The 13,758-nt window shown below is 35.7% G+C and overlaps 1 protein-coding gene across 2 annotated transcripts in view; it reads right to left on the bottom strand.

The window, feature by feature from the left end:
- The window catches only part of PPM1B (protein phosphatase, Mg2+/Mn2+ dependent 1B), an 80,361-nt gene that overhangs the window by 26,150 nt on the left and 40,453 nt on the right, over window positions 1-13,758 (bottom strand). For both annotated transcript variants that reach the window (XM_082671886.1, XM_082671885.1), the window contains exon 2: window positions 6,565-7,424. In XM_082671886.1, the coding sequence (XP_082528012.1) occupies window positions 6,565-7,410 (846 nt within the window). In that variant the 5' untranslated portion in view covers window positions 7,411-7,424. The remainder of the gene's footprint in view (window positions 1-6,564; window positions 7,425-13,758) is intronic.

Raw genomic sequence — 13,758 nt, 5'->3', positions numbered from 1 at the left:
GAAAAACTGAAAGCATTTCCTCTAAGATCAGGAACAAAACAAGGATGTCCACTCTCACCACTATTATTCAACATAGTTTTGGAAGTCCTGGCCACAGCAATCAGAGAAGAAAAAGAAATAAAAGGAATACAAATTGGAAAAGAAGTAAAATGGTCACTGTTTGCAGATGACATGACACTATATATAGAGAATCCTAAAGATGCCACCAAAAAACTACTAATCAATGAATTTGGTAACGTTGCAGGATACAAAATTAATGCACAGAAATCTCTTGCATTCCTATACACTAATGATGAAAAATCTGAAAGAGAAATTAAGGAAACACTCCCACTTACCATTGCAATAAAAAGAATAAAATACCTAGGAATAAACCTACCTAGGGAGACAAAAGACCTGTATGCAGAAAACTATAAGACACTGATGAAAGAAATTAAAGATGATACCAACAGATGGAGAGATATACCATGTTCTTGGATTGGAAGAATCAATATTGTGAAAATGACTATACTACCCAAAGCAATCTACAGATTCAATGCAACCCCTATCAAATTACCAACAGCACTTTTTTTTTTTTTTCGGTACGCGGGCCTCTCACTGTTGTGGCCTCTCCCGTTGCGGAGCACAGGCTCCGGACACACAGGCTCAGCGGCCACGGCTCACGGGCCCAGCCACTCCGTGGTATATGGGATCTTCCCAGACCGGAAGCTGCATTGGCAGGCGGCTGCATTGGCAGGCAGCCTCTCAACCACTGCGCCACCAGGGAAGCCCCAATGGCATTTTCTATGGAACTAGAACAAAAAATCTTAAAATTTGTATGGAGACACAAAAGACTCTGAATAGCCAAAGCAGTCTGAGGGAAAAAAACGGAGCTGGAGGAATCAGACTCCCTGACTTCAGACTATACTACAAAGCTACAGTAATCAGACAATATGGTACTGGCACAAAAACAGAAACACAGATCAATGGAACAAGATAGAAAGCCCAGAGATAAACCCACACACCTATGGTCAACTAATCTATGACAAAGGAGGCAAGGTTATACAATGGAGAAAAGACAGTCTCTTCAATAAGTGGTGCTGGGAAAACTGGACAGCCACATGTAAAGAAATGAAATTAGAACACTCCCTAACACCATACACAAAAATAAACTTAAAATGGATTAAAGACCTAAATGTAAGACCGGACACTATAAAACTCTGAGAGGAAAACATAGGAAGAACACTCTTTGACATAAATCACAGCAAGATCTCTTTTGATCCACCTCCTGGAGTAATGGACATAAAAACAAAAATAAACAAATGGGACCTAATGAAACTTCAAAGCTTTCTCACAGCAAAGGAAACCATAAACGAGATGAAAAGACAACCCTCAGAATGGAACAAAGTATTTGCAAACGAATCAATGGACAAAGGATTAACCTCCAAAATATATAAATAGGTCATGCAACTCAATATTAAAAAAAACAAACAACCCAATCCAAAAGTGGGCAGAAGACCTAAATAGACATTTTTCCAAAGAAGACATACAGGTGGCCAAGAAGCACATGAAAAGCTGCTCAACGTCACTAATTATTAGAGAAATGCAAATCAAAACTACAGTGAGGTATCACCTCACACTAGGTACAATGGGCATCATCAGAAAATCTACAAACAACAAATGCTGGAGAGGGTGTGGAGAAAAGGGAACCCTCTTGCACTGTTGGTGGGAATGTAAATTGATACAGCCACTATGGAGAACAGTATGGAGTTTCCTTAAAAAAACTAAAAAAAGAATTACCATATGACCCAGCAATCCCACTACTGGGCATATACCCAGAGAAAACCATAATTCAAGTGTCTACAGGCACCCCAGTGTTCACTGCAGCTCTATTTACAATAGCCAGGTCATGGAAGCAACCTAAATGCCCATCGACAGATGAATGGATAAAGCAGATGTGGTACATATATACAATGGAATATTACTGAGCCATAAAAAGGAACGAAATTGGGTCATTTGTTGAGATGTGGATGGATGTAGAGACTGTCATACAGAGTGAAGTAAGTAAGAAAGAGAAAAACAAATATCGTATATTAACGCATATATGTGGAACCTAGAAAAATGGTACAGATGAACCGGTTTGCAGGGCAGAAATTGAGACACAGATGTAGAGAACAAACGTATGGACACCAAGGGGGGAAAGCGGCGGGAGAGTGGGGGGTCGTGGTGTGATGAATTGGGCGATTGGGATTGACATGTATACACTGATGTGTATAAAACTGATGACTAATAAGGACCTGCTGAATAAAAAAATAAATAAAATATAAAAAAATTTTTTTAAAAAGGAAAGAAAACCTTGTTTTTATACTTCAATTTGTATGAATAAACACAGAGAATTATTTGGAAGGATATATAGCAAACTGTAAACAGTGGTTACCTAAGGGGAATGAGACTGACAAGGAGGGACATAAAGATTAATAACTTTACTTCAAACATCACTGCATTTGTTTAAAAATTCTTTAATCTTGTAATTATTGAAAAAAGAAAAGGAAAGTCTTAATGTTTCCCTTAGGAAAAAATTTTTCATCAAATCCTCTGGGAAAGTTTGGCAACATATATACAAAACTTAAGTCAGAAAACTTGGATTCTAGACTCTGCTTCAAAACTCACCAAATATCTGACTTACAGCTTTTCTTTCTTCCTTTTCTTTATTTTTCTTAAAGTCTTTTAATGACAAACCTCCATTTCCTTACTTGCAAATTGGAAATTAAAATTTTAATTTTTTTCACCTGAGAAGGTTACTATGAGGATAAATGAGTGTGATCTATAAGTTATGAAAGGCTATGCAAACAGCTGTCACATATTCTATGTGACCTGATATTAGTTAACATAAACACCACAAATGCTAGCAGCAGTGGCAGTAAAATGGGGAAGCTGCTTTCTTGGGGACCATTCTTCCCTAGAGTTAATCATCTAAATAGGGTAATACCTGACCAGAGTCATCCAACACTTGTAGCTTCATATTGTTAAATAGCAACTCTGAAAAATGACTATCTTTAACAATAATAATGCTAACTACCTTTTATGGTTGTTGTGAAAAATAAATTAAAGTATGTGTAAAGGGCTTAGAGTATACTGCATTTGGCTCATAAAAAGCAATTTTTTTATACTATTGTGATTTTGATGGTTATCATAATCTCCCAAGAGTTCATGAGTTAACATATAAAAGTCCCTGTAAACTATTAGGGAATGACAAACGTTAGAAGTGCTAGAAAAATTTTAACACTTAATTCATTTATTTATTTTTTATTTTACTTTATTTATTTATTTCTTGGTTGCGCCATGCAGCTTGCGTGATCTTAGTTCCCTGACTAGGGATCGAACTGGGGCCTGGCAGTTAAAGTGCCAAGTCATAACCACTGGACCGCCAGGGAATTCCCAACACTTAATTTAAATCTATTATCAGGAAAATATCTTTAAAAAACCTACTTAAAAACCGGATCTACTCTATCTTTTCTCTTAAAGCAGCTAACACCTGGACCTAGAGATTGTCATACTAAGTGAAGTGAGTCAGACAGAGAAAGACAGATATCATATGATAGCACTTATATGTGGTATCTTAATAAATGGTACAAATGAACCTATTTACAAAACAGAAATTGAGTCCCAGATGTAGAAAACAAACTTACGGTTACCAAGGGAGAAAGGTGGAGTGGAGGGATAAATTGGGAGATTGGGACTGACATATATACACTATTATATATAAAATAGATAACTAATAAGGACCTACTGTATAGCACAGGGAACTCTTCTTAATACTCTATAATGATCTATATGGGAAAAGAATCTAAAAAAGAGTGGATATATATAACTGATTCACTTTGCTGTACATCAGAAACTAACAACACTGTAAATCAACTATACTCCAATAAAAAAATTAAAAATTTTTTTTTAAAAATAAATTTATTCCACCATTAAAAAAAAAAGGCAGCTAACACCTACTGAGCAATTGCTAACGGCTAGCACTGGCCTACCTGCTTTCCATGGATTTTAAAATTTAAATTCAATCTTTCAGACTAAATTCAAAGCAATCATATGTTCTATTTTAATCCTATTGTTTTATAATATTGCTAACCCTTGGTTTTACAATACAAACAAGTGGAATGACAAAATTATGGAGTCAGAAAAACAGGAATGGATAAGAAGCTTATCTAATTCCATAAGTAGCATGTGGCAGTTCAAAAAATTCATATGTCTGCTGTGTTTCAACACAAAACAGCTAACTAAGCTTCTCAAAACTGATTTCAATTTAAATGCAACTTCATTCAAAGGGAACTACGATGGCCAACTTCATTCAACTAAGTTAAATGAAGAGGCTGGTGTTCCAACCCCTTGTCCCTCTATGACTATCATTTATCATTTCTGAGATTCTGGGATTCTGCCTAGAATCTTTTAACACCATCAACAAAAAAAAATAATCAATTTAAACTGATGAAACCTATCAAATGAAGATATACCACCAGAATCATTCAAACCCCATTCAGAAGGGTTGGGTCAAAATTCCTGAAAACTAACATCCTTTCAATGGAAGGCAGAGTGCAGTTTATCCACAATATAAACTTCTTTCTTTACTCCAAATTACAGATCTAATAGATTTCTGGCTATTCCCTCAAAACTACATGACACTCCACTATGCAACCATGAAATATGATTTTGATAGATACATACAGACATGGAGATCTTTCTACAATATATTGTTGAATGAAAAAGCAGACTACAGAATAACAAATATAATGATCTCATTTTTATAAAAATATACACATTCAGAGGCAGGCAAAAAACTGAAAAAATAAATACTGCAATTATGAAGATAGCCCACTTAGGTGGGTGGCAAAATTTTTGAGTGTTTCTTTACATATTCTGTATTATATAAATTTTAAAAATATATATATTCTGTATTATCTGGCTTGCTTTTCAATAACTTTTTTTTTTTTTTTAATAATCGGGAAAAATGTTGTTTTCACTTCCTAGTTAGGCAAAAACATATGCTTGCTTTTGTCTCAAAAAGCTGCAGGTCAGACGCTCTCCATATAGAGTCCAAGGAGATAGACATCTTTAGAACCACGTACTATTCCAGCACTGACAACCATCAATATTTCTGTGTTTAATTCATCTAGAGAAGCAAAAAGGATACAATACAAAAACAAATAAACAAAAAACAGAAGAGCTAGAGATACCATCATTAAAATCCTTTCAGAAAAAAGCTGGAAACACCAGCCCTTACATTTTCTCTTTTTGAAGTTGTCTCTTCCCATTCTATGGAAAAGAAGTAGATACTTCAACAAAACCTGGGCATTTCCATAGACTCAGAGATCCTTTGAAAAACTTTTTGGCTATGCCTGTATCTTCCCCAGCATTTTACATGGTGAGGAAATAGAGTGGCTCTAATCTAGACAGAATAAGTAAGGCAAAACCTTTGTATCACATAACCAAAGGTTGGTTTTGTCTTGATAGCCTTTCAGAGTCACAGAATACTTATATATTTTAGGCACTGGCCAGATAACTAAAATTTTAATTGACTGCTATGTAGACGCTGTCAAAAACCCAGTTGAAACTACTGAACATTTTAAAGACATCCAAGGAAACTGCTAATTATCTGCATTTTCTTCCCTATTATTTTATCAAGTTAAGATTCATAAAATATTGCAAATGTAAATTAAACTTTTGTGTTCCAAAGGAATTCTTAACAAGATTGCACTTTATATTAGTCTTTGGTTTTTTAATCAGTAATGATAAAAACATCTGTATGAAAAGAATTCTGATTATCTCCTCTAAAAATATTATCTACCATGTCATATATTATTTATATACAGTCACATGTAAATTCCTTTTAGATTTTATGCTAGGAAAAAGCTTCTTTTACTACAGAATAAGAAATATACAACTCTTACTTCAGTTTTTGTCTTAGCTGCTAGTGAGCTCAGAACTAAATTACAAAACTTTACTTAGTCTAGGCTTCTGGTGTATCTTCCAATACTATGTGGCTCTTGATCTTTTGTATATCTAATATAGAATCATACCCTCTCTACATGTTTTTTTATGAAACTGCTGCATAGACAGCTATTGCCAGGAGTTCCCTGGTGGCCTAGTGGTTAGGATTCTGGGCTTTCACTACCGGGGCCTGGGTTCAATTCCTGGTCGGGGAACTGAGATCCCACAAGCCGCACAGTGCGGCCCCCCGCTGCAAAAAAAAAAAACAAGACGGCTACTACCAATGTTGAGAATTTTAATCAAAAGTCACAAATGTGTATAGATGCCTCTGCCACAACAAAAAGCCATAAATTATTTAAATGACAACAAATGCCACAAATTTATTAAACTTAATTTGCAAATTAGAAGATTAAGACAAATGAGGACGACAACCAAAAAAAAAGGTTTCATTTCTGGTGAAGAAAATAATTTTTAAATATATAGGTCTTCCCTAATGAAAATATTAAAAGCCTTAAAACTAAGTTTGCTTAATTTTACTTACCGTGTCTTTTCAAAATTAATAGGGCATTTTAATTATAACAAAAAAGACTTACATACCTTATGCAAACAAGTGTCCACTACCCAATTGCACACATTTTCCAGGTCATCAGATACCTCAAGCCTAGATTTAACAAATTCACAGAGCTCCTCATTACTCATAACATCCCAGATCCCATCACAAGCCAAGATGATAAATTCATCCTCTTCTGCTCTTAAAATTTCATAAACCTCAGGCTCTGGAGAAACAAGTTGTTCTGTTGGGCCCTTGCCATCAACACACTTGTAATCATAGTCCCCCAGAGCACGAGACACTGCTAATGAACCATTAACACGCTGTATCATTACGCTGCCTCCTGCATTTTGGATTCGCTCTTTCTCCCTTGGGTTGCAAGGTTTGTGATCTTGGGTAGAAAAGCAGACTTGTCCATTCCTATACAGAACAGCCCGTGAATCACCACAGTTGATGAAGTAAATATGCTTAGGTGAAATCATAACTCCCACTGCAGTTGAACCGCTCCTGTCCATGCCATTTCTGAGATCTGAAAAGTTACGCATGTATTCATCAATTTTCAAAAAGCCAGTTCTGATACCATTCTTGACGTTTTCCACTGAAGGCTCAAGAGCAGATCCTGATTTTCCAGCTGCCCTAAAGTCTTCATTATTAGTGATGTGTTCTAATAAGTGTGTTGAGCAGTAATTTGCTACTCTGGATCCAGCGTGACCATCATAAACTGCAAAAAATGACCAGTCTTCCAAGCCGTGAGGAATACCTACGACAGCTGTGTGTGCATCTTCCATCTCCACTCTCCATCCTTGCATGCTACTCAGGCCATAACGTAAACCATTCCCAGCACCATGAGCATTATGTTTCTCAGTTTTGGGTTTATCCAAAAATGCACCCATGTTTAGTAATGAATCTGAAAGGAAAAAAAAATTGTAGGTGTTACATGTTTAAATTTGATAGAGCATTTATATACAATATTTTATCTATTTTCTAGTAACTCCTGATCAAGTATATTTTTCAGTATTATCAAAATTTACTGGAACAACAACAAAAAAGAAACCAAGAAAATGTCCCCGTATACCCTTCTTCTAGAATAGTAGTTTCTCAATCCTAGCACATTAGAGTCTCTGGGGATGGGACCCAGATATCAATATCTTTTTAAAAATGCCTCCCTGGTGATTTGTCCATAGAGCAAGTTGAGAACCACCATTCTAGGAGAAAGGAAACCAAGAAACAAAACCTGGTTAAGTTTTTTTTTTTTTAATTCAATTTATAACTCTAGGGTTCAATATATAAGCCGCAGGAGTGAGAATATTCAGAACGATGCAACATCTTGTTCAATCTACTAAGGTAGAAAAGCATGCTAATATATTTTAGAAAGACTTCCAAAAGCAAGTGTTGTAATCAAGTATTTTCCCCCCAGTAATCCTGAAGACAACCCCCCAAATTAATTAAAACATAAAATCTCAGTTTTACAAACATGTGATTTTACTTAGGTTTTACTGCACATCAAATAAAAAACTTTACTTGGATTGACTGAAGCCCATTAACCCATAAAAACAAATATAACTTTAATGATGTGCTGAAGAACATACTACTTAATATTGCGTGTTTCACAATCCATGAAGTAACATTAGGACAGCTTTTACTCAGTGCTGGCTGACAAAGACTTAAAGCCCACAGAGAGAACTGTAAAGTACCACTATGCATCACCCTCCCTCTCAGCTTTACTATTACTTTAGAATAAAGCTTTTCCAATTTCAAATGACTTGGACTGGAACAGTGGGGATGAGAATGCCTGGTACGTTTTCCACATACAATCCTGGCCCTAACACTTGCTAGCTGTGTGATCTTGAGTTTCCTAGTCACTGGTACCTCAAATTCCTTCTCTGTCAAATGGGAATAATAACAATAGTACCTACACCTGACAGGGTTGCAGTGAAGAATGAGTTAACATATAGTGCTTAGAACAGTTCCTGAGACACAGTAAACACCATAAAATGTTTGCTGTTATTATTTGCTCAAAATGCAAATTCCATGGCCCTATCCCCACACCCTCAATTTTTTTTTTTTCCAGTAGATCTCGGATGGGATCTTCAAAAAAGCCTGCTGGTGACTAAAGAATCACATTTTGAGACACACTAGTCTAGATCAACTGACTTTCATTTGGATCTAGGTATCTTTGTGAGATATCTTTTTCAGCTGTAACCATTACCTAGCTTTACAATAAAACTAAATATTCCTATTCCTAAAAACCCAATGAACCACCATATATAATATTTATAAATTACAGCAATTTTATAAATTTTCATGAGTTATATATAATACTGTACTAATAAATTACAAACACAGATATTTATAAAAAGGAATTTTGGAAGGACAAGATTTTACTCAGACCTAAAAATTAATTTCATTCAAGTATGATAAAAAAATTATATTTTGTATTGAGAACAATGTAATAGAATATGCTTATTTGTTAGCACATTGGTTTGATATTTTGATAAAATGATTTGAAAGCCTAGTTCTAAGCACATTTTAATTTAGATTGTTTTTAATGCTTATTTCACCTGAAAAAAAAAACACCCTTATAAAGATAGCTAAACGCAAATGAAACTGAATTGTTGACTGTATTTATCACCCACTCTTCAATCCCAACTACCAATTATAAAAAAAAAATTTGTTATCATTTCCCTTATCTTGATGTTCTTCAAATTAAGGTTCTGCTGTTTCACATTTCAAGAAATGGGCTCAAAATTCACAAGAGTTCCTCATTTAGAAGAGTTTTAAAAATAGTTTGGAAATTTCTATTTCCAAATTTGTTTTTAATTTAGGGATAAAGAGAGAAGGAAGGAGGGGTCTTCAATAGAAAGCTATTGGAGACCCTAAGAATCAAAGGGAGCCTGGAACGCCAGCTTGGAAAACCATCAGGAAACAAAGGAGCCCTGAGGCTGGGCAGCCAAACACTGTGAAAGTTACACCAAGAACAGCCTTGCCTGCTGCTGCAGTGATCTTCTACGTTCCGTCTAATTTCTTTCTGAAAGTCACTTTCTCAAGATTCAAAGTTTGGGAAACAGGTATCTAAGTATCTAATTGACTGAGCTTCGGTCACCAGCACACCTGTTGGCTGTAACTGCGACTGCATTCTTTCACAAATCAGTAAAATTTTTTTTACGTTCAATATTGATCTCATTTTAAAGTTACGGTTGTCCCATAATGATTTAATTCTTTAAACATCATGAAATATCATACATATTTTATATAATGTATACACACAGCTAAAGAGTACTAAAACTACCATACAGTTTAAGAAATAGAACATTATCAAGACCACTGAAGCCTCCTATTATCCTGAATTTTATAATTAGTATTTCTTCTAGTTTAACCATATTCATGTGTGGTTGTTTAGTTTTATATGTTTGACACCTTACACTGATGTAAAATACAGTATGTTTTACTCTAGTACTTTTTTTTTCCAGCTCAACACTGTATTTCATTTACATTGATGTATAGAGCTGTAGTTCATTCACTATATGCCACTGTATGTTTGTACCACAATTTTTATCCATTCCACTATCAATATGAGTTATTTCTCATTTTTTTAAAGTATAAAACAGAGCTGTTTTGAACAATCGTGGTGCACATATGTATTTTCCTAGAACATATACCTAAATTCCCAAGTGCTTAAAGTTTATATAGATCTTTTTTCCCCCAACAAAAATCACAAAACAAACCATCTCCAAACATTTGTTTCTCAACCGTTCTTTCACTAACACTACTTTCTTTAAGACAATTACTTTCTTAGTAAGTAAGCTTCATCTTGAATGGCATGATTAAGAGTGTATTTTCTTTTATCCAAAAATATCTGCATAGGAATTAGCAATTACTATTTTAAGTTCTCTAACTCTTCAAAAGCAAAAAACTTTGCTATGAGATAATCATCAAAACTCTATGTGGCAGACTGTACCTTCTTGGTCATTTCTCATTTCATTCACAGTAAGCCCTCAGTATCAGCTGGTTCCACACCCTCAGATTCAACCAACCACAAGTTGAAAATACTCAGGGAAAAAAAATTCCAGAAAGTTCCAAAAAGCAAAACTTGACTTTGCCTTGCACCAGCAACTTGTACATGGGATTTATATTGTATTAGGTAATCTAGAGATAATTTAAAGTACATGGGGAGGTTGTGCATAGGTTGTATACAAATACCACACCATTTTATATAGGGGGCTTGAGCGTCTGCATATTTTGGCATCACCACTGTAAATAGCTCACTGAATCTTAAAGTTAAAGGTCTTGTTTTTATAAAATTAACTACACTGATGACACCCTAATAGCTCTGAACTCCTGGTTCAATTTCTTTGCTGCAGTAATTTTCCTATGAATGTTGCAGTGAACAATTTTCACCTTAAGTGACTATGATTTTTCTTCCAAAAAAGGTTATCTTTATTAAAGAAGCATTTACTGTTGAGAATATACATCTGTCTAGCATCTCTTTGCTTTTACTCTTCACTCCCCCCAAAAAAACAGACTTTATTACTGAAACAAAATTTAGCAAATACTAAGAGGAACGTATGTTACAAACACCTATATTTTAGTCAATCTTAAATCTCCCATGTGTAATAGTTCTCACACTGGTTTCTTCAACTTGGCAATGATTACTACATGTTTCAAAGGCATGTGATGACAAAGGAATGTATTTTAATTTGGGGCCACATATTCTACGTATTATTTCAGTCATTTTGACCAAGGCAGGAAAAACTAGTGTTTCCCCAGTGGTATGCTTTGTCTTTTACTACTCAGCAAGAAACCTCAAAGGGCCTTGTAAACATTTATAATTAAATTTAGTGAAACTTTGTAGTTACTGTATTGAATATTATATGGCTCTATCAAACACCTCTGGGGGGGGGGGAAACTCATAAAGGTTAGTTTTTACCCTCCGAATGCAATTTTTAAAATGTCTTGCTAATTTGCTATGATTTTATACTATGATTTAGCCATACGTCAAGCACACTATACACTTAGGCAAGCTATGGTTTCAACAACAGTAAATAGAGATCCACATTTCAAATAATCTTTGACAATCTCAAATTTTGAGAGGTTGATATTTGAGATCTGATTATATTATAGGTTTTACCCCATAATAAGAGCCCATACTGGGATTAGGAGTTCTAACATTTTTTACACTGTGTGCTTGTATGTGCTCTATTATAATTAAAATCAATCTAATGTTTTGATAGGAATCTTTTACAGTCACTTGCTCATTTTTTGAAGACTGTTTAGTTAAAACTAGATCACATGGAGGGACTTTCCTGGTGGCTCAGTGGTTGGGAGTCCACCTGCCAACGCAGGGGACACAGGTTCGAGCCCTGGTCCGGGAAGATCCCACATGCCGCGGAGCAGCTAAGCCCGTGTGCCACAACTACTGAGCCTGCACTCTAGAGCCCACGAGCCACAACTACTGAGCCTGCGCTCTAGAACACGTGAGCCACAACTACTGAGCCCGGATGCTACAACTACTGAAGCCTGCGCCCCTGGAACCTGTGCTCCACAACAAGAGAAGCCACCACGATGAGAAGCCCGCACACCGCAACAAAGAGTAGCTCCATCGCAACTAGAGTAGCTCGCCGCAACTAGAGAAAGCCTGTGCGCAGCAACAAAGACCCAATGCAGCCAAAGACAAATTAAAAAAACAAAACCAAAACAAGAACAACAATAACAAAAAACTAGATCACATGGAAAATCAATGTAATCACATGTAAACTTTAATGTGATACAGCAATGAATACAAGTGAGGAAGTAAAAATTCTACCGTTCCTTAGGATCTCTCACCAGCCCATTTGATATACTAACAGTGTGGGGAAGCCAGTGTCAATCACTATACTAAATGTAATTTGCCTTTTTCAAGATGAAAGACAATTGATGGATGGTCCTGCATACTCCCTGTAGAGACCACTTGGTCTATACAACTCTGCGGGCCTAAGAGGTTTTACAAGACTGAGAGAGAATATATGCATAGCAAGCACTGTCTAAAGACTGAATGAGCAATATTCTCTGCACATGTCTTTTTCCATTGCCTTCTTTGAGATAAATACATTACTGAACTCACAGCAGCATAATGTTATTATTTACTTGCTTAATCAATGGAACACAGTAATTGTACTATAAAGTAAGCACCTGAGAAATGGTATTTTAAAAGGAGTTATACACGGAAGACTGGGGACTACTGGCTGTCTTTTTTATTTAAGTAGTTTGCTATAATCACCTTAAGTAATCACATTTTTAATAATCACTTAAAAGGTTTCACATGTGTGTATATAGTATATAGCATTCAATTCTGGGCTGATTCTAAAATTTTTCATTCAGAATCAGTACATAAAATACAGCAATAAATCATACCTACTTGTATTTGCCACAGGAATACCTTAAACGTACTTTAACAACAGTACATTAGACACTCACTCAAGCATTTTCTGACTGCCTACTACCTGCCAGGCACTGTATTAAGTACTAGGAATAAGATGCCCCCCATCCCTAAAGGAATGTATAGTCTGGTGGAAGACAAAGACCAGTGCACAGGTTTTGAAGGCACACTGTGATACAGGGGCTATAATGGGATAAATACAGGTATGCCAAGAAGAGGTATCAAAAAAGTCTTATGTAGTTATAATTTTTCCAAAGGAAGAAGCCTAAGCTGAGACCTAAAAGGTGCAAGTGGGAGAAGGAAATAGCCAGCATATACAAAGACCAGAAGAAGAGTAAGAGCACAATTAATTTGGTATGGTGGGTGTGTGTGTGTGTGTGTGTGTGTGTGTGTGTGTGTGTGTGTGTGTGTGTGTGTGTGTGTGTGTGTGTGTGTGTGTAGATGAGCATTTCAAGGAGCAAAGCAGAAGCACTGAAATTCTAAGAATAACATTATTTCCTACTGAGATGTCCACTGTCTACTTATCTTAGAATCACAGATTTGGGAACTCAAAGATGTGTCATGCCCTTCTTGCCTAAGCAAGTAGCAAACCAAACTGATAATAACTGCTTTTCATTGAGAAGAACAAATCTGGGAAAAAAATTCTAGAGGCCCTAAAATTTAGATAGGTAGATTTGGAGTTGACATTTTTTTCTGGAATAAGCCTCCACATTAAAAGACTCTGATACCTTTGAGCTTGCTTACAAACCAACTCTGAAAGGGGGTGAGGGAAGAGGGTGGGCAATCTTTACACATAACAAGCCAAAATTAGGTTAAACGAAACTTA

Source organism: Grampus griseus (assembly GCF_964374135.1).
Source record: "Grampus griseus genome assembly, chromosome: 15".
Lineage (NCBI taxonomy): Eukaryota > Metazoa > Chordata > Mammalia > Artiodactyla > Delphinidae > Grampus > Grampus griseus.
Note: the sequence above shows the minus strand (reverse complement) of the source record. Positions and strands in the feature narration are given on the sequence as shown.